The following is a 19,713-nucleotide window of genomic DNA, read 5'->3' on the forward strand; positions in this document are numbered from 1 at the left end:
AACTTGTATGTCTTTGAGTAGCTCATCAAATCATAGTCTATTAAGGATGGTAATTTATCTTGCGAGTTAAAAACGTGATCTTAAATGTCATACACATACATGTATATTAAAGGAAAGATCAATCTGTGTGATTTTTCAAGACTTCATTTAAAACCTGTTTGATGTACTTTAGTTTCTGTTCCAAATGTATGTTATTGAGCACGTAGGAATAAAGAAGAAGCAACATAGTTTTTCGTTTTTTCCATAAAGTAGATGCCCAAAGTTCTGTGTAAAATAAGAAAGAGGCAATTGGGATTAACAGGGAAGTGGGTCTTCATTATATTACAGTTTTTCACCATGTACTGAATGTCAATATGTTTCGGCAATCTCATAGTTATTATTGGGGCACCTTCAGGAGCAAAGAGTCGCTGTGCTAATTGGAGCCACTACCTTTGCTCTATCACAACTTACTGTTCTGTAGAAATAGAGGAGAAGGAATACAGTTATCCAGTGTCTCGTTTTAAGAAATATTTAGTGACTTTATTCAAAATCATATGCACAATACTGAAATAAATGCATGCGAAATTATTTAAGAATAATGGACTATGAACCCATAAATGTTCATGGTGCTCATATCAGGGGGATGGTCGTGGGAACAGGCACTCTACTCTATAGGCACAAAAGTCTTCATAAACTTGTAAAGTGGAGGAGAAGGGATCACTTTTATTTGTGCATAGCCCTCTGCAAAAGCTCGTACGCCTCAACCTTGGTGCACATTGGCAGTGGCTGATACATCCGTCAGATAACGCTTGGCCATCTATACTTAATTGCAGTTCTTTAAGTGTCAGTTGAGCACCTGATAGAAACCTATGCTTTAATCAGCATATGGTGTACAAATCGTTGCCACCCTGTTTGTTTTGTTACCCCCATTGTACACTTTAGGCAGAGCATTGTCCCATTTGTGCACATCTCTCCTTGGTCCTTCTGTATGCACCCTGATGAGGTGTTTGTCACTCAGGAACCCACTGGCATTTTTTGTCAGCCTCAGTGTACCCAATGCCTGGGTCGTTGCTCCTTAACATTCCACACCTCAGCCAAAATTCAAGAAGGGTATAAGAAAAAGCTTCTTGCACATGACTGGGTGAATGATTCCCTTACCAAGAATCACTATGCAGATGCCCACTCTTCAGACCAGCACACGTCTGATTTGAGCTGCCATTAGAGTGAATTAGTACTTCAGTCTGTGCTAGCTTAGTTGCAACAGCGGCCTTCTAACTTATTGCAGTTCATCCCTCATTTTTCATTTTTCTCTATACTGTCTTTCAGCCACAGAAATTCAGGCAGATAAAAAGTATGTAGCCAATTTTAGAAAGTTTTGAAAATATACAGGATTTGTAGCGCATTAAGCAATCTATTTCTTCCTCAGAACGAATGTGCAATGCAAATCATAACTGTTGCTAGTCATAATCCTTTTCTTGCGTTGTCTGGACTGGTGGGGCCCGCGACCCACTGGCTGATATGTAAAATCCTTTCAAGCAAAGTGATGACATTGGAAAGGGGAGTCTTGCAGGCGTGGGGAAGGGACTCCAGATTTCTCACCATTTTCCCTTTGTCCGGCAGGCTTTTATGAGACCAGCGAGATGGACTCCTGTTCCCTCTCCACCTCTTGCACATCAGTGTACAGTGAGGGTCCCCAGGGGTCCTGCTGGAGCGTGGACTCTCTTTGCCACCTGCCAGCCTTCCCTGATGGCAAGTCTGCCCGTCCACACTCCACGGATGAGGCTGCGGTCCGGCTCATGGACCTGCGGCTGCAACGGCTGATGATGTCCTCCACTCATCCCACAAGAAATCAGCAGACTGACTCCCGGAGGCCCGTCTCCACCGGTATGTATATCTGAATCCGCTTGTGCCTCTCTGCCGCTTACCTATCTTTGCTCTACTGTTGCTTCCCTTGTCCTCTAACCTGCCATGTAGCATCATCCCTGATCTTCTTCACCTGCCTTTCTGCAGCACCCTTGTATTCTTTTTGGCTGCACCTCCCCACTCCTGATATCGCTGTGCGTCTTTCCTTTCTCCTCATTACCCTTGCTGCTTCTGCTGCCCTAACATGCCCGCTTACACAGGTTACTTCCCCATATCTCTTAGATCTACAGTATCCCCTGCTCTCCTAGCTAGGCAACTTTCTCTGCCCTCTCGTACCCATGTAGCATACCCCCCTCTTACCCAAGCATCTTCCCTACACTCTTGTACCCCTGCTCCTTCCTGTGCCCTAGTAACTGTGTTGCTTCTTTTGCTCTCTCCTGCCCCTGTCCCTACGTGCTCTTACCCCCTCCATCTTTCCTTGTCCTTTCATATCCCTACCACTTCCCTTGTTCTATCCTTGTCTGAGCAGGTTCTCTTACGGTCTTCTTAGGATGACTTTTCTATTTTCAAAGTGTGCTTCCTGAAGGCCAAGCAATCTGTGACTTAATATGTTATGTTATTTGGAGTTTTATTGAGCGCTCAGCTACTCATGCAGAGTGTCCCGGCGCTAACAGACTCACCACAACACAGCCCCCACGGTAAAGGAAGATTAATTGCCGAACAGCCATGTTTTAAGATCTTTTCTGAAAGACAGTAAATTCTCACTCTTCCTTAGTGACAGCGGCAGTGCATTCCAGGCCCGGAGTGCGAGATATTTGAAAGAGCGACCCCCGATCCGAGCACGCCTAATTGCTGGGACAGTGGCCAGGGACAGAGACGCCGAACGTAAGGCTCTGGACGGATAGTGAAATCCCATCCTCTTCCTTAAATAACAAGCGCCTGTGCCATGGAGTGCCTTGAAAGCAGTGTTCAAGGCCTTAAACTCTATACATTTCCGAAACGGTAACCAATGGAGGGATTTCAGCAGTCCCGCAGCATGGGCCCTCCGGCCAAGGCCAAAGATTGCTCGGGCAGCCGAATTCTGCACCACCTGCAAGCGCGATAGGAGATACTCAGGAAGACCAAGGTAGAGCACGTTAGCATAGTCAAGGCTCGAGACCACCAGGGCTTGCACCGTGCTCTTCCTGTGGGCAATGGATAAGAGGGGTAGAAATTTCCTGAGCATTTTTAGTATCCCGAAGCATTGTCCAACCAGGCCTAGAATCTGAGGTTTAAGAGTCAAGCTGTTGTCAATCTTAACTCCAAGATTCTTAGCCAACCTGGAGTCGGCAGAGGGAGGGTACATAGCCGCCGGGCACCAGGACTTCCAACAGGGGTCCAGTGGACAACCAAAGAAGAGAACCTCCGATTTGTCAGAGTTGCATTTCAGCTGGTTTTGTTGAAACCAGCAAAAAACAGCACCCCGACAGCTCTTAATGAGATCACCGTCGAAGTCCTTTTTCTTGCCACAGGTGAAGAGAAGCTGGGTGTCATCGGGGTAGGAGACAATCTGGGCACCATGTGACTCGGCCAGCGCCGCCAGAGGGGACATATAGATAATAAAGAGAGTGGGGCTGAGAATCGACCCCTGAGGGACTCCCACCTCCAGAGGCGGCACCACAGCCGAGTACGGAGGGGCCCAGACTGTCTGTTGTCGGTTAGAGAGAAAAGACTCGAACCATCTGAACACCGTCCCCCTCACGCCGATCTCCAAGAGTCTAGCCAGGAGACGGTCATGAGGAACAGTGTCCAACGCCGCCGACAGATCTAACAACACCAGCAGTGCTTTCCCTCCATTGTCCTGTGCCTCCTTGATTGCTTCCGACACCTCCAATAGAGCAGTTTCAGTGCTCATGTTTGGCCGAAAACCGGACTGGGTGTAATGGAGGACACTATATGCCTCCACAAAGTCCGCTAGGACGGTCTGCACATGCTTTTCTGTCACCTTAGCCAGGGCCGGGAGCAACGATATAGGCCGATAGTTGGCATGAATGCTCGGGTCAAGTGACGGCTTCTTTAATAGAGGGAGAACAAAAGCTTGTTTCCAAGCAGGTGGCACTACCCCTGTCTCAAGAGAGTGATTCAAAATTGGATTGACAATGGGGTTAATGACATAAGCCATTTTGGCTAGGTACTTGGCGGGGCAGGGGTCCAAAGGCGAACCAGATCCCATTTTAGATAGAATTTCCAGCGAGACTTGCAGCTCGATGGGAGGGAAATTCGCCAAAATGGGCTGTCCCGCAACGGGCAGGCGGGGAAGGAGCCCCATCTCAGAGACAGCCACCATTGCAACAGGAGGAAAAGTTGCCTAGATGCTTATGATCTTATTAGCAAAGAAACTGGCCAGTTGAGTAACCCAAGGTTCCGAGAAGGAGCACTTAGGGGTAATAGAGGCCGGAGATGTGAATTCCTTCACAATCAAGAAGATTTCTTTGCTGGAGTTGGTGGTCTCCTCAATCCTCCTGGCAAAATAGGATTTCTTTTCCAAATAGATATCCTTGTGGTATGCCTTAACGCACCGTCTATAGGCCTCCTTCAAAGATTCGTCGTAATTAGATCGCCAAGCTCTTTCGGCCTTCTTACAGAGCCTGTGGCTGGCGTTGAGCGCTGGCGAAAACCACGGTGCCGAAGCACGCGAAGAGTTCTTAGGAGTCCGCTGAGGAGGAGCCAACTGCCCAAGACACTGCGCTAGCCATGTTTGAAAGGAATCAAGATCCTGCTCTAGGCCACCTATCGAGGGGCAGGGAGGGGTCAGCAAATACTGTGCAACCATGTCCGGAGACACTCTATGGAAGGCACAGGGTGTCTGAGGTAGAAGGCCCGTCCCTCTGATGGAAGGGCTAGCTGTGTACTGAATCAGAAAGTTCACCAACATATGGTCGGACCACAACACTGGTTGAGGGGGGGCAACTACAATAGGATTTGTAGAAAAAATTTGATCCAGCAGATGCCCCTTATTGTGGGTGATATGTTGAACTCGTCAATCTTCTGAATAATGTATTTTCAGCATGTGTCGTTGTAAATCCCGTGTTTTGCACTCTCCTGTCATGTAGGGTTGTGTTCAGAATATTGCCCTTTGTTTTTGTTCTGAGCATGCATTGAACAATTGATAATTGTGTCCCCAAACGCCACAAAACTATGGCACCATTTTAGATTTATTTTTTTCACCACCGGAAGCGGTTTCCAAAGGCTCCACATTTAAGCTATTCCTTCACGAATACGCCACACTAAAGACAAGCAATACAGAAACAAAGCAATTGCAGATTAACATATGCAAAGATGTAGCCTTTGAGAAAACTTTCAACAATTTACAGGTACAGATCTCAGGTTGGATAAGAATGGCTGGTTTAGGATGGTCATGGAAAACACTCCAAATTGTAAAATGGTTCCCTTGATTGGAATTTTATTGGATTTGAAATGTATGTCTACCAGGGGACATCTATGAAAGTAATTTGACTATTCGGCACCTTAGAGATAGATGCACTCTGCCATACTGGAGCACATGGAGTCTTCCGATTTACCTCTGGATACATTTGAGAAATAGTATTATGAGGCCAATATTGGCAACGAGAGGCATAGCATTGATTTCAGGCGTCCTAAATCTAAACGAGTGGTGCCAAAAGGCTTTCCATGAATAGGCTGTGATTCCCTAGGCCATCCTGAAGAGATCCAGGGCGTTGTCTCTCTACTCAACTCTGGGAAGACGCCGGGACCCAGAGGTTTTCCGCAGAAATATTATGCGACTTATCGTGACGTTTTGGTCCCTCTTCTGGTTGACCTTTTTCAATGTGTGGCAGAGTCGGGCTCTTTTCCTTCTGAGACCGATGTGGCCACCATAGTGGTCATTCCAAAAACCCAACCCCCTTCCCTTTCCTGTGCAGAGTATCGCCCAATATCTCATCAACACTGCGATGAAAATCTTCACTACTGCGTTGGCGCAACGTCTCCGCCCCTTGCTACATGAGGTGATCCATCCAGACCAGTGTGGTTTCATGCCCGCCCGTGGTCCTCGGCATTGTATATGGTGCCTCCATCTTGCCCTGGCCCATCGCCACCTGCTCACCCCATACTTGGCCCTGTTGCTAATAGACTTTGAGAAGGCCTTTGATACGGTGGATTGGGGCTACTTGGATGATGTAATGGCCACGATGGGCTTTGGCCCCCACTTCTGACGTCTTATTCGCGTCCTGTACTCTAGTCCTAGGGCAGAGGTTTTGACCAACGCTGCCCTCTCAGAAGCATTCCCCATTCGCAGAGGCACCCATCAGGGCTGCCCCCTCTCACAGCTTCTATTCGCGCTGGCAATGGAACCGCTGACATGCTTCATACGTAGCAACCCTCAAATCCAAGTGTGGTCCTGGAACCCTCACCAGACTGACAAAATTGCCCTCTATGCAGACGATGTGCTGCTTTTCCTGGCCAATCCGTAGACCTCCGGCCCACGCTGTCTGGAGGTGCTTCAGAATTTTGAGACAACCTCAGGTCTGCGCCTAAACCCGGCGAAGTCCACATTGGTCCCCCTCCATCCCTCGAGGTCCTGCTTTGATTGGCAGTCCTCTATCCCTCTGCGGAGGCAATCGTTCAAATATCTGGGGATTTGGATAACCCTACTTCCCGAATTGGTGTGGGCTCTTAACCTCACGCCCCTGGTCACAAAAGCCAAATCTGACCTGAAGCGTTGGCAGTCCCTCCCACTTAACCCTCTGAGCAGAGGGGCCCTTTTTAAAATGATGACCCTCCCCCATTTTTTATACATCCTCTAAAATATCACTTTCCATCTCCCGGGTAGTTGGTTCCGTTAGTTGGACGGGGTACTGAGCAAATTTCTGTGGGGGAATGGGTGACCACGCATGGCCTTGTCCTGCTGTCGGATAGCTCCTTTTGATGGGGGTGACCAACCTTCACCTCTATTACCTGGCCACCGGTATTATTGCTATCCATGACTGGTTTGCTGGAGGTTGGTCTGACCCGGCCTACGGAACTGAGCTCAGAACTAAGGACTTTCCACAGATTTTAACCTATCGTAATGGGATAAGAAACTCACTGACACACGCCCTTGTGGCATGGTACATGGCTGTGCGACGAACCTGCTCCGAGAGTTCCAAAGATGGGATAGGATCGGGATTACTCTCCTTGGTGGACGTCTGGGTGAAGGCCACATCTGGGCCTTCTCTGACCTGCCGCAACGATACTCCCTTCTCAATTCTACAAATATTTGCAACTTCGTCACGCCCTTACTACACATGTCCCAGCTGTTACCTCACTCCCTGAATTTAATCAGTTTGAAGCCCAGGTCATGATGGGCAATCTGGGTAAAGGGAGAGTGTCACAAATATATTGCTCTCTAGTGAATAGCGGCCCCATCACTTTGGATGCTTTGCGGGCCCGCTGGGAGGGATGGGTGGGTCCCCTGGAGGAGGTGGACTGGCGAGATGCCTTGATGGCCCCCAAGCCTCTGACATGCGCCTCATCCAGCTGTATTACCTCCACAATGCATTCCTCACCCCCGTTCGCCTGCACAGGGCAGATTTCCGCCTCTCACCGAACTGCACACGTGTCGGCCAGGCCCCGGCAGACTTTTTCCATATGGTCTAACAATGCCCAGATCTCGCCTCCTTTTGGGTGGGTGTAGAATCCGAGCTCACACACACTCTGGGGTGGCAGGTTCCACCTGATCCAATCCATCTCCTACTAGGGGTGTTTGATGGCCTAGACGGCTCCCGAGACATAACGGCAGCCTGGTCGCAGGTAGGGCCTGCCACCATGCGTAAGTGGCGCAGGCGGGTGGACTGGTGCGCGGCCCAAGAAGAACCTTTCTTTGAGGCCCGGCGCTGCCCTGAGAAGTTTGAGAAGGTTTGGGGCAAATGGCTAAACATATTGGGTTGACCTCTATGGTGACGTCTCACCTGCTTTGTTGTTTTATTTTCCATCCAAGAGGGCTATTACACCCTTGTATTTCGAATGGGCCCCCCTATTATCAGTTGATGATGGATACTGATGTATTGTGCACTGTCTCGCTGTCCTCATGTTTTTGTTCTTATAAATGCTAATAAAATTGATTATAAAAAAAATACTTAGGCCAGATACTGCACCTACACCAGTTAAATTGCTAAAAAGTGCACATAATTAAGTGGCTTTAAAAACACTGAAGACCGGCTTTGAGAGTTCGGGTTCCAAAGCAGTCTCCACACCATGATATGGAGTCGGTCTCAAAAAGGTCCTCACCCTTTCATCCCAGTTGGAGGATTGTCATTGAGGCGATGACTGCCCTTGACAAACCAGCAACCAACCTAGAAATAGGTAGTTCAACCTAGAAGAGTGGCTCTGAAAATAAGCATGGTAAGTGCTGCCTCAAGGTGTCAAAACAAGAAATGTTGGGGATTACTAACTTTGATTTTTATTTTTTATAAATCTTTTTATTTAACAGAACGTAGGTCGACTTTACAATATACAGTAGTTGAGGCAGAAACCAATATCACATGCCATCATGATTACAGAGTACATAGGTAAATCATAGTAGTTAACAATGACTATGGGAGAGCCGGGTCCTCTTGCTCTAGGACAGTGGGGGGAACGCAGATATCGCCTCTATATTTGTTCCATTTATTCCAGATGGAAGACCACTTTCTGGGGCACTCCCGGCAGACATACACCGTCTTCTCATGGAACATGCACCAGTCCATGTCTGCCCTCCAGAATACTACCATGGGTGGCTCTCCCGCGCCCCACAGTTGTGCAATATTCCGTTTGGCCACCATTAAACCAAGTGTGACTCATATTCTGTCTTTGCTGCTGAGATCGGTGGATTCCCATATGTTCAATAAGCATCGTTTGGCCTCCGGTCTCAAGGCCATCCCCATCAACCTGTTCATGCATTCATGTATTTTCAACCAGTAGGATTGGATGTACTCGCATTCCCATATTATATGCTTAAAAGAGCCCAGCTGACCACATCTCCATCTACAGTTGCCGTCCTCTACTTTCCCCATTTTGACTAGGGTTGGTCCGGGGACATATATTCTATGGAGAATTTTCAGCTGCACGAGACGGAACCGGTATGAGATCGCCACCTCTCTTGGGGATGCGACTGCCTCCTGCCATTCTTCGTCTTCTATGTCTAGCCCATCCCTCTCCCAGTGCTGCCTGAGTTTCGTCAGAGGGTTTGGAGAGTTAATGATCAGCTTTTTATAGGTCAGGTATATCGCTTTGTCGGGCATGTACCCATCCAACAACCAGTCCTCTAGTGGCGAAGCGCCTGGCAAGGTGGTGCCTCTGGAGTATATTTGACAGTAATGTGTGTCTGACTTGTAAGTAGCGGAAATGCTCTGAGTTAGCAGGCTAATGGCTCTGATGTAAAGCGGCGAAGGTGACCTCCTCTCCCATGTCCCATAGGTCCCCATTTATTGAGATCCCAATAATGTCCCATTTGTCAAACCCCTTCGTGTTGCCTAGTGTGCCCAGCTTCTCTGTTTCCCATAGTGGGGTGGCTTGTGTGAGGTATTTATCCCACCCCAGGCATTTGGTGGCCGTGTGCAAGACCCATACGGAGTGATTGGTTGGACCCGTCTGGGAATATTTCTGTGGTCTAGAGTAGAGAGCTCGGTGATATGTCCCTCCTGGGAGTAGCCATTTGTCAAGCCTATACGCCGGGCGATACAAGCTGTGGTTAATCGCTGCCAGATGCGTGGCACAGTAGTACTTCTTGATGTCGGGCAGTTCAATTCGTCCCTTCGTCCCAACCCACGGTCCGTGTCTGAAATGCTATTCAGGGTCTACCTTCCCACAGTAAATCTCGCTGTATACTTTCTATCTCACCAAAGTATCTAGCTGGGACTGTGTCTGGGGTGTTTTGTAATGCATAGAGGAAACGCGGCAATGCCATCATTTTAAACAATGCCGCTCTCCCTAATAGTGAGAGCGGGACCACCTTCCATGTGTCCACGTCTCTCTTGGGTGATTACTAACCTGATTCCTCCGAAGGATGATGGAAATTTAAAAATATGAGAGTTGAACAGGAACACATGCTCACACCATAGAACAACCACAGATGCAAGATCACACAGTATATACACAGATCAGAACACATTACTGCAGAGTTACCAGGAAGGCAACTTATGTTAAAACCTCCACAGAGGAAGGGAAAAAGTTAGCATTTGAAAAAACAATATCTCCTGAATTTAGTGTCTATGTTACCAAAAAATACCATCCCTTAATTCGCCATGTTAGACCTGGCACCACAGTCTGATGTGATGAAGGAGCTTTTGGAACATTTGCTGGAACTACATCGTAAAAAAGTACTCAACACAGGAACCCAAAACACTGGCATCGGGAGACATTTTTATCAAACCTTGAACTTTCCAAGATAACCAATGAGCAAAGAGTTTTATAGCACTCATTGAACAAGGAGATGTCAGGAAGACCATAAAAGAATTAAAGTCACATAGGGTGGAAAAACCAACTGGTTTAACAGTGGAATTTTATAAAGCCTCCATTGGCCACCTAATATCGATGGTTGTATGACGGAATCATGCATGCGTTTAGCACGCATGCCTTTTCAATATCGGCATTAGAACAAACGCATTGTTACGATCCATTCATTTTGTACGCAAGTTGTTACAACAACTTGCTTTAGGGGGGCGCTGGACTTTAAATTAGTATCCTTTACTACTCCAACTCCAGTCTGCGCAACAGTAGTGAAGGTGTTGAACTTTAAACCCACCATCACCACACCAATGCGCCCTCTAACGCAAGTCATTGTAATGATACATTCGTTCTATTTCTGGCGCTGTAAAGGCACAGCGTGATTTCCGCTTCGTATTAAAGGATGTTTTTCAATATCGACCGTGAAATGGCTGGTCAAAAAATAGCAAAGAAAGGAATAGTGTCTGCTGCCATGAACAATGAATGTGACTGTCCTCCCATAACAAGAGAAAGACGTGTCTCTTGGATTGTCATACAGACCCAAAGCCCTTGATATTGATCATTAAATATATATGCAACTACTGGTGCTTATTAATCCATCTGAACATCATAAATGAAGAGCAATCTTGGTTTATCCCAGAGCGGCAAATGTTTGACAACAAAACACAACTTAGAAAAGTATGTATGTATGTATAGGCATTTATATAGCGCACTACTTACCCGGAGGGTCCCAAGGCGCTTCGACCGCTGCGAAACCCTTCCTGGCTTCCCTGAGAGATGGTCCCTTAATGGGTATCTCCAGGGTGAGACCAGGCATCCCCGGCGGTCTGGTGGGGCCGTTAGTGAAGATGAGGCAAGCTAATGCCCAGAGTTGCCGAGTGTGATCGCTGATCAGAGTGGGCACCGAGGCGAGAGAATTATCGAGTCCGCTGACCCTGGTCCAGAAACCTGCCGCGCCGGGAATCGAACCCTGGTCCCGGGCCGTCCTCTGCTCTCGGGTCTGCCGCCTCTAACCAGTGAGCCACACTACTTATATAGTAGCAAATAACGGGAGCATCCCACTAGCCCTATTGCCTTTGGATGCCATAAAGACATTTGGCAGGGTCAGATGTGAATTCCTGACAAAAGGGATGGGATACGTCTTGCTAACTAACGCTGTAAATGTGCTTTTTCAAACCGTGGGGACCCCTTGATTAAATGCTATTAAGAGAGACCACGCCCAGCTATAAAAGGGGGACTTCATCCTGCTATACACGGGAAATGTTTACAACTCCTGAAAGGAGGGAAATTACGGGATGCTAGGAGACCTGTTGACAAAGGGATGATCAGTTTTAAGACTAAGAGACTGAAAAGTTTAGACTTCAGGAGTTGAAACACTAGCCGACCTATTCCTCAAACAAAATGGCAGCCACGTGGGGCTAATTGGGTTTGAACATTTGATAAAGACGATAGAGGGAATTCATGGGGCAGTGTCAAACATCCATAAACTGTTTTTAGAAGGACCAGAGCCACAAAAACAGGGATACAAGGAGAAGTAATTATCGGAGTGGTATCTGAGTGGGAACGGTTAGAGCATTGGAGAGACAATGTGAGGTATAAGATGTCCATGCTACAACAGGGAATCAAGTCTTAAAATAATTAGATACTGGTGTCTGGAAGCTTGTAAACTAAGTACCTGTAAGCTTTGTAACAACAACAGCTCAAGCACCTCAAAAACACAGCAGGGGCCGTTTGTGAGGCAACATAAGATAGGGTGACCAGGCGTCCCGGATTTGCCGGGTCAGTCCCAATTTCCCACTAGCTGTCCCAGCAGATTTCAAGAAATTAAGCTCCTGTCCCGGTTTTTAGAGAGGCTTGGCTGAAAACGGTGGGAGGTATATTTTTATTTTTTGCAAATCTGGGATAGTTAGCAGCTGTTTAAAGAAAGTAATTTCATTAACAGGCATGCTACTGGCTTTAACAATGGCATTTTATGTATGTTCTTAGACACTCTGTGCGCTGGGTTGCTCAAGGAAGGCCTGTCTTCAAAACATGACTAGTTACGGATTCCTTCCATAACACAATACCTGTGCAAAGAAGACTACGGTTGTTTGCATATCAAAGGAAGACTATTACCTCAGGGTGCGTTCTACAGTCAGGAAGGGTACTGCTTCTAGTTCAATCCCTAAATTGTGCTGGTGATTTCAGGTAGTAGTCACCAGCACTCAAATTTGGGGACGGGACTTATTTTTCATCAACTACCTTAGAGCCATCTCCTGTATGACACCCTCAAAAGAAGGACAATACAATCAAAGCTCATCTTCCACTACTTATGGAATATATTATCGCATTATTACAAAAGGAGCACTGAAAGATGTGCTACCTGAATTAAAATGGATGTCGTGGATTCGGTTTATTTTGGTGCCCAAAAAGGAAGAAACATTAGGTTCAACCCTAGACTCTTCAACATTTACGTAAAAACAATGTACTTCAAAATGGCAATGCTACAAGAATTTATCCTAATGCTACGTACAACAGTAGCTCTATATGGTGACACTAGATCTCATTGATAAGTACTAACATATACTGATCTTCCAGCTCCCCTCAAACAAACCACAAAGTTCACACCAAGTAAATGTCAGCACATATTTGGAAAGCTAGCTGGTATGGTGAGAGCATAGCAGACATGTCAACTCACTTGCATAAGAGATGACCTACTTACTACCTAGTTTGGGTTCCATGTTAAGAAATCCCATTTATGACCACAGGAAATGCAAAACTTGCTAGGGTCCAGGAAACAATCTCTGGAGGCTAAACATACCCAAACATGGATAGAGTACTTGTGTTTCACATACGGGTGTACCGTTACCTGATTGTGGGTCCTCTTACAGTGCAGAACATGATGACATTACTATGTATGATGGCTGCATGCATTACTCTGGTTCCAAATTCATGCTTACTCATTTGTAAATCACACTAATGCTTGGAACGTCAGTTGTCACAGGCATCTGGAGCTTGGGAGGTTCCAGTGGTATTGGAGTCCAGCTATATACAATACAAGCTTCAGTGGTGGAACAAGAAATATCCTACTGGGCTGATCTTTTCTAAAACCAAAGACACAGGTGAAATGTTATATGCCAGGAATGTCAATTACAGGCAAGAAGTCACAACACAAGGGCTCACACCAAGGCTGTACATGGGAAAAGCTGTACAACAAAGTCGTTTTTATACCTGTAACCATGACAACCATGTACCAGAGTGAGACATGTGAAGATGGGGCAATCATTCTCCCAGATGACAAAAAATACACATGCAATTTGTCGTAGGGCACAATGTCGAAAAATATATCTGCTGGCAGAACAGTTGAAGGGAGTTGACCAGGACTTTGTGGATATCCTAAGGAGAAGTCCCCAGGAGACACAAAATTGGGGAATCGACCCTCCCATTTCATCACAGTACTTTCAAAAATAGGTGACTCTGCAAATCAATCTGTTTGTCAGATATGAATATGCCACCCTTGCCACATAATCCATCTTTTGCTGCATAAGTTGTTGGAAAAACAATTCTAGCTCATATTTATTTTTAAGCTATACAAGTCCACACTGACTAATGCTACACCTGACATTTTGAAAAAGTTAGCTACTGAATATGTGATCTAAACCGTACAGTACCTATAAGTTAGAAACTTAGATAATACATACTAATGTACTATACCATTCTACAGATCTGTTAAATGATGTAAAAATTATGGTTTTGGAGGCCCTACAGTGTGAATGTAGAGTAAATTCAAAATTGGAAACAAGTTTTAGACAATAACATGGGTGCATGCAGTCGATGAGGCACCATCTTTTACTGCATGAAGTGCGGATATGAAGATGGTTCAGCTGAGTGCATATTTATAGTACCCGGATCCATCTGTATCACTATTATGGTGTCGGATAGCCGGATAATAATGTCATGGGTATGCACCTTCTCTGCTGCAAAGTTCCAGTAGCCAGGTTTATCAGCTGGCCCAGTGCCACAAATGTTACTGTCCTCAACATTTTAAAGATCAGAGTTGGGATTCAAACTTTGAAATGCTGGTTGCTTATCAGGTACTTGACCCAGCAATCTATCATTCTGGCTTGATGCCAGAATTAATAGTTTTATATAGCTATTTATTAGTCAAATAATGTAAAACTGCTCGAAGTGTTTCGAACCACTCTGGTTGTGTAAGTGGATTGAGCTATACACCTGTGCTGGATGTGTGGTTATGTGTGATTGCATCTTCTGTAACTAAGATTGGTTCCTAAAAAGTGTGATCTGAGGCAGTGTTATCAAAAGTGCCCTGGGATCAAAACGGGGAAAAGCACCTGCTTTTTGCTGCCCCTGACACAATGGTATTATAGGAGGGACCTCAGATGCTTGTGCAGCCCTTTTGTGATACAGATAGCGTCGCAAGGTTTTGTTTTCTCAATTGCATGAAGGCTTGACCCGTGCAAATGAGGAAACACTTTACCTCAATGCCCATGCCACATTTAAGATGGAGACGCAAAGGAGCTGTCATAGAGTGCACTGACTGCGACATAAAAAGATGGCACACAGTCAATGCGCCCTAACCGCACACCTCTACTCTCCCCAGCGAGGGTGCATTTTGGAAAGGGGCTTCTAATAACCCCTCCAGATGGGGATATTTGTGGATATTCACTGTACCCGCTTGCAGGGGGAGCTCAGCCCCTCTTTAAAATGCAGGCTGGGTTGTCTCCTCCATAGTCAAAGGCAGACCGCCAGCTTCAAACAGGCAGTCTGCCTCTCACTATTGTGCTTCCCCGGGAGCAGACGCAGGTTTGTGACGGCACTGGGGCAAGTACATTAATTGTAATAGGATGCATTGACTCAGTCTGTGCTTGGTGCACCGACTGTTAAAGTTGTGTTCATAGCAGATGGAAGGGAGGAGGGGAAATGTGCCCTGGTGCTTTAGATAATTGATACTTGATCCTTTATTTACTGTGGTTAAGGTTCTAGCTGCACTAACGTTCTTCTGTTCCATTGCAGGTGACCTGGACTTCTCCCCACTGCAGACATTAGGTGACCTCCTTGCTCCAGGACTCTCATCCCTTCCGTACAAGTGTGACCTGATCTCCCGCAACACCAATGAAGTTTACCACTATCCGAGCCCACTACATGCTGTCGCCCTGCAGAGCCCACTCTTCACCACCAGCCCCTCAAATGAGGAATTGAGTGCAGCCGCAGCCTGTTCCTCTGAGTCACAAGGGCGCCCGTCCTCAACCCAACGTCCACGCTCTGAGGAGCTGCTACGCTGTCGGCTGGACCGCTACATCTCCAAGCTGGTGCTGCAGCATCGGTGTCGCTCTGTGGCCTGTGGACTCTCCTTAAGCCGCTCCGAGCCAGGCTCACTAGCAAGCCACCAGAAGAGCTTATCCATGTCATCAGTCTATAGTTCTCCACCTGCTGCCGCCCAGCTGAGGCGTTCAGGCTCCAAGGTCCGCAGACGCATCTCAACATGCATTCACATGAGATCTGCAGATGGATCAGCTGGAGTTCGGGACTCACAGCGCAGCCGCGACTCTGTCATCTCTGTAGACACCAGCTCTAGCACCACAGATGGGCCCCAAGGAGGACCATACACTGATGGCCAGGAGACACACGTTGAGCACACTTCGGCTTTGGAGGACTTAAATGAGTTAGTCAGCCCGGATCCTATTCGCCGCCTTGTCCTCGTGCCACAGCGTTCAGTGTCCAGCGCAGACGACCTGTACAAAGGTCGTCATGCCTCACGGGACCTGGTGAAGGCAGCACTGCCCAGCTCTGAGCGGAGCTGGCTGAGCCCCAAAGAAGTCTTTCGGAGACTGAGTCTGCGCAAGAAGCGCAGCAGCGCCCGCTGCGCCTCTGAAATGAATGTAAGTGCTGCAGCCATCTCTTTCCCACGGCATGAGGCCTTGTGCAGGTGTGGTTCACGACTTAGCCTGACTGCAGACAGCTGGAAAGTATACGCCAGTGCCCGGCACCAGTGGACATCGGTGCTAGAGATTTCTGCCAGCCAGGATCGAGACAGCCCTAGGAGGCTGAGGAACGAGTTCTGCCAGGGTCCTGCTGTCTGGGCCTTCTCTTCTGACTGCCATAGTGGGAATGGCCAGGTTGTGCCACAGCCCTCCATGAAGGTCGGATACCACTTGTGCAGCAATTCTGGCATCAGTGATGTGGATGCCTGTAGCGACTGTAGTCTGAATAGTGACTGGTGCGTACAGCAACATGTGTGTAATGGTGCCCCCTGCCATGCTTTCAACTCTATGGATGATACAGGCCCACGCAGTCCCAGAAGCAAGCTTCAACGTGCACGATCCTTTAAGGAGCTGAAGAAGATGATGTGCAGGTCCATGAAACCCTTCCATCCAAGGGGGTCAGCTAGATGACATCAGTGAAAGAACCATGTACTCCCCTACACACACATCAGGCGACTTCAGTGGGTCTGTTAAACAGGATTCTGTACCCGTAGATAGGTACTCCTCCCCAGTGGGGACAGTGAAGATGACCCCATTAGAGTGGGAGGTTTTCCATTCTGCTGTATTCTCGCATGAAAAAACCTGCTTGGGATCAACATTAGACATAACTCAAGGTACATCACCCTGTCTAGAGGAATCATCAGAGGTGCAATCACAAGAGGAGACATGTACCCGAAGACGTGACAGTTCCTTTAGAGTTTTGATCCAACGGACTCTGCCAGAAAGAAGGTTGTACCGCAAGATCAGTCATCTCATCCAGTGGAAATCTTCCAGGTGATAAGATGTAATTTCTCTTTCCTCAAGCATAAGGTCTTTCCCTCCAAAGACTTCTTCCAAAGTGATGCCTGCTTGGGAGAGACTTAGAGACTTATACAGTGACATGTATCCATCTGTGGATCATCTCCCTTGATCCCTTTGCAGGACGTGACTTCATTGAGACTGCTCATTTAACATTATAAGATGAGACCCCACCCTTGGACAAAGGCGTGGACTGGGTCCTCGCCAATATGCACCTATCAGGTGACACACTCCAGGAGTGGAAGATGTCTTCCTCCATGAAATGAGATGGGACCTAACAGGTGGTACCCCAAACTTCCACAGGCATACTCGCACAAGAAAGGTTTACCCCCTTCCAAGGACCCTTGTCCTGTAAGATGGAAGGTGTACCATAAAAGAGGGCTTTTCCTTCACAGAACAGTAGCTGAGGAACCCAATTCCAGACGCATACCTCAATATGATTTCAGAAGGACCTTTGCGGTGACCATACACCCCATGCACAGGACTATACCAGTCTTCTCTTCTGAAATGTTACCTCGTCTTGACAGAGGGCTGGCTCAGGTGCGGCCTCTTGGGTCAGTGCAATTTATTTGAACAGGTTTGAGGGAGGTGTGATTAAGCATTACATCTCTGTGCTAATGATGGCAACTCAGGTCCTCATCACAGTTAGGGGCTGATTACGAGTTGCACAGTACGGGGCAGGGGGTCTCCCGGCATATGGTGAGTGGGAGAGCCAATGCTGGTCATTGGGTTGGTGGTCGAGAGGGCGTGTATGGTCAGGCTCTTCTGTGGTAGAGGGAGAGTACCATGCTCCCTCTGTGATGAAGGAAGGAGCATGGTGGGGGCCTCACTATGCCTTTGCCCAAGGTTATTTTACACACCCACAATAATGTACCAGTAAAATGGGGCCAAATCTTTCTGCATGCAATATTTTGGGTGCAGGAACACTGGGCCACATCGAATGGGTCCAGGTGGTATTCCTCCAGGGATAGCGCTCCAGCTTATTCCCAATCGGACACTTGTCAACATGTCATGCTGCCTCTCAGAAAAACACAAAGAATTAAAAAGGGCTTGTAGCGCCTGAATAGTCTGCCCAGACTCAAGATTGCTGACTACCGAAAACAGACTATATAATTTTATACATATCAATGTTATTTTTCTTGCCTTGTTTAGGGGCATTAAATGGGCTGTGAAGCCATGTATTTAATAATAAAAAAAAGAGTTTATTTAAATAGTGAGCAATGTTGTCTTTCTGCAAGAGTTTCCAGGAATGGGGGTGAAGGTGAGTGGAGATGTTTTGTTTTGTCTTTTAACCCTTTCAGAGTTCTCTCAGATGAGAGCTGAGTCTTAGCATACCCTGAGCTTTGGTGCATGCAACGCATGTTTATCGTACATCTGAGCCCTTGCATACTGGTTGCATATTGGTGTGTATCCTTCCCTTTTACACTCACCAGAGGCTAGCACTTATCCCTTGCTTGCTCATTCAACATTAGCCCTCGCACGCATTCCTTTTGTGGTTGATGTAAACTGGTATGGCTCTCTTCCCATAATCGAGCCATGGTACCTCATATCAAGGATCCTTTGCATGGCCCCTAGAATGGGTTACTCTCACACATTCCTTCCATTGTTTTATAGATCCCTTGCACATACTTCTTGCCCCGCACCCTCATGTCGGGGATCTCTCGCACAAACCCTTACATGGTCAGCTCATGTCAAAGATCCTCACACAGTCCATTTATGGTCCCATCAGGTAATGGATCCTTTGCCCACACTATCAGTCTATTGCAACCCCTCCTTATAAATCCTCCCTCCCCCTTTTTGCAGAGCCACCACACATACAATATGTGTAGGGTCAGCTGATGTCATAGATCCTTTGCAGATTGATCTTGCTTGAAGGATCTCCTTGCGTTACTGATCTCTCATGCACACCCTTTGCAAGGCCCCCTCATGTCCTGAACCTTGCACACACACTCCTTGTATGACCAGCTTATGCTATATATGCCCGCATATCCTTGCACGGTCACTGTAAACTAGCACGTACCCTGCACCAACTCCTTGCATGGATCCTTCTCACACATTTCCTTGTGTAGAGTCTTGTGTAATAGATGGCCCTCATGCACTCCTTACATGATACCTCACTGCATGACGCTCTTATACACTAACACACACTCACTTGTTGCACGGTCCACTCATGTCCTAGATCCCTCATACACAGTGCTTGTATGGTATCCTTGTGTTACTTATCTCTCGTACACAGCCATTGCATGGCTCCTCATGTCACGGATTCCTAGCACACACGCTTTGCATGGCGACTAAATCATGGATTCCTCACTGCCCTTGCACAGTCGATGTCAATTGATATGGGTCCTCTGCACAAATATTTAGCATGGTCCCCTCACGTCACTGATCCCTCACTGACCTGCAGTACATTGATGCCTCTTATACATACATTCCGTGCACAGTCCCTCGCCACACACAACTCAAGCATACACTCCTTGCACAGCCCGTTCATGCCTTCGAGCACTCACCCAAAGTATAAACACCGCCTCCAGAGTCACAGATTCCTCACATACATTCCTTGCATGGTCTCATGTAAAGAATGTCCAGCAAACACTTCTTGCATAGTACCTCATTGCATGAATCTGTTGCACAC

General features: G+C 47.1%; 1 protein-coding gene across 1 annotated transcript in view; it reads left to right on the plus strand.

Annotated features, from left to right (window-relative positions):
- The window catches only part of LOC147691903 (uncharacterized), a 41,452-nt gene extending 23,160 nt beyond the window's left edge, over positions 1-18,292 (plus strand). The window contains exons 3-4 of the mRNA XM_086938185.1: positions 1,600-1,863; positions 15,316-18,292. Of these exons, the coding sequence (XP_086794311.1) occupies positions 1,600-1,863; positions 15,316-16,694 (1,643 nt within the window). The 3' untranslated portion in view covers positions 16,695-18,292. The remainder of the gene's footprint in view (positions 1-1,599; positions 1,864-15,315) is intronic.
- The last annotated feature ends 1,421 nt before the right edge of the window (positions 18,293-19,713 follow it).

This window comes from Lissotriton vulgaris, chromosome 9 (genome assembly GCF_964263255.1).
Source record: "Lissotriton vulgaris chromosome 9, aLisVul1.2, whole genome shotgun sequence".
Taxonomy (NCBI): domain Eukaryota; kingdom Metazoa; phylum Chordata; class Amphibia; order Caudata; family Salamandridae; genus Lissotriton; species Lissotriton vulgaris.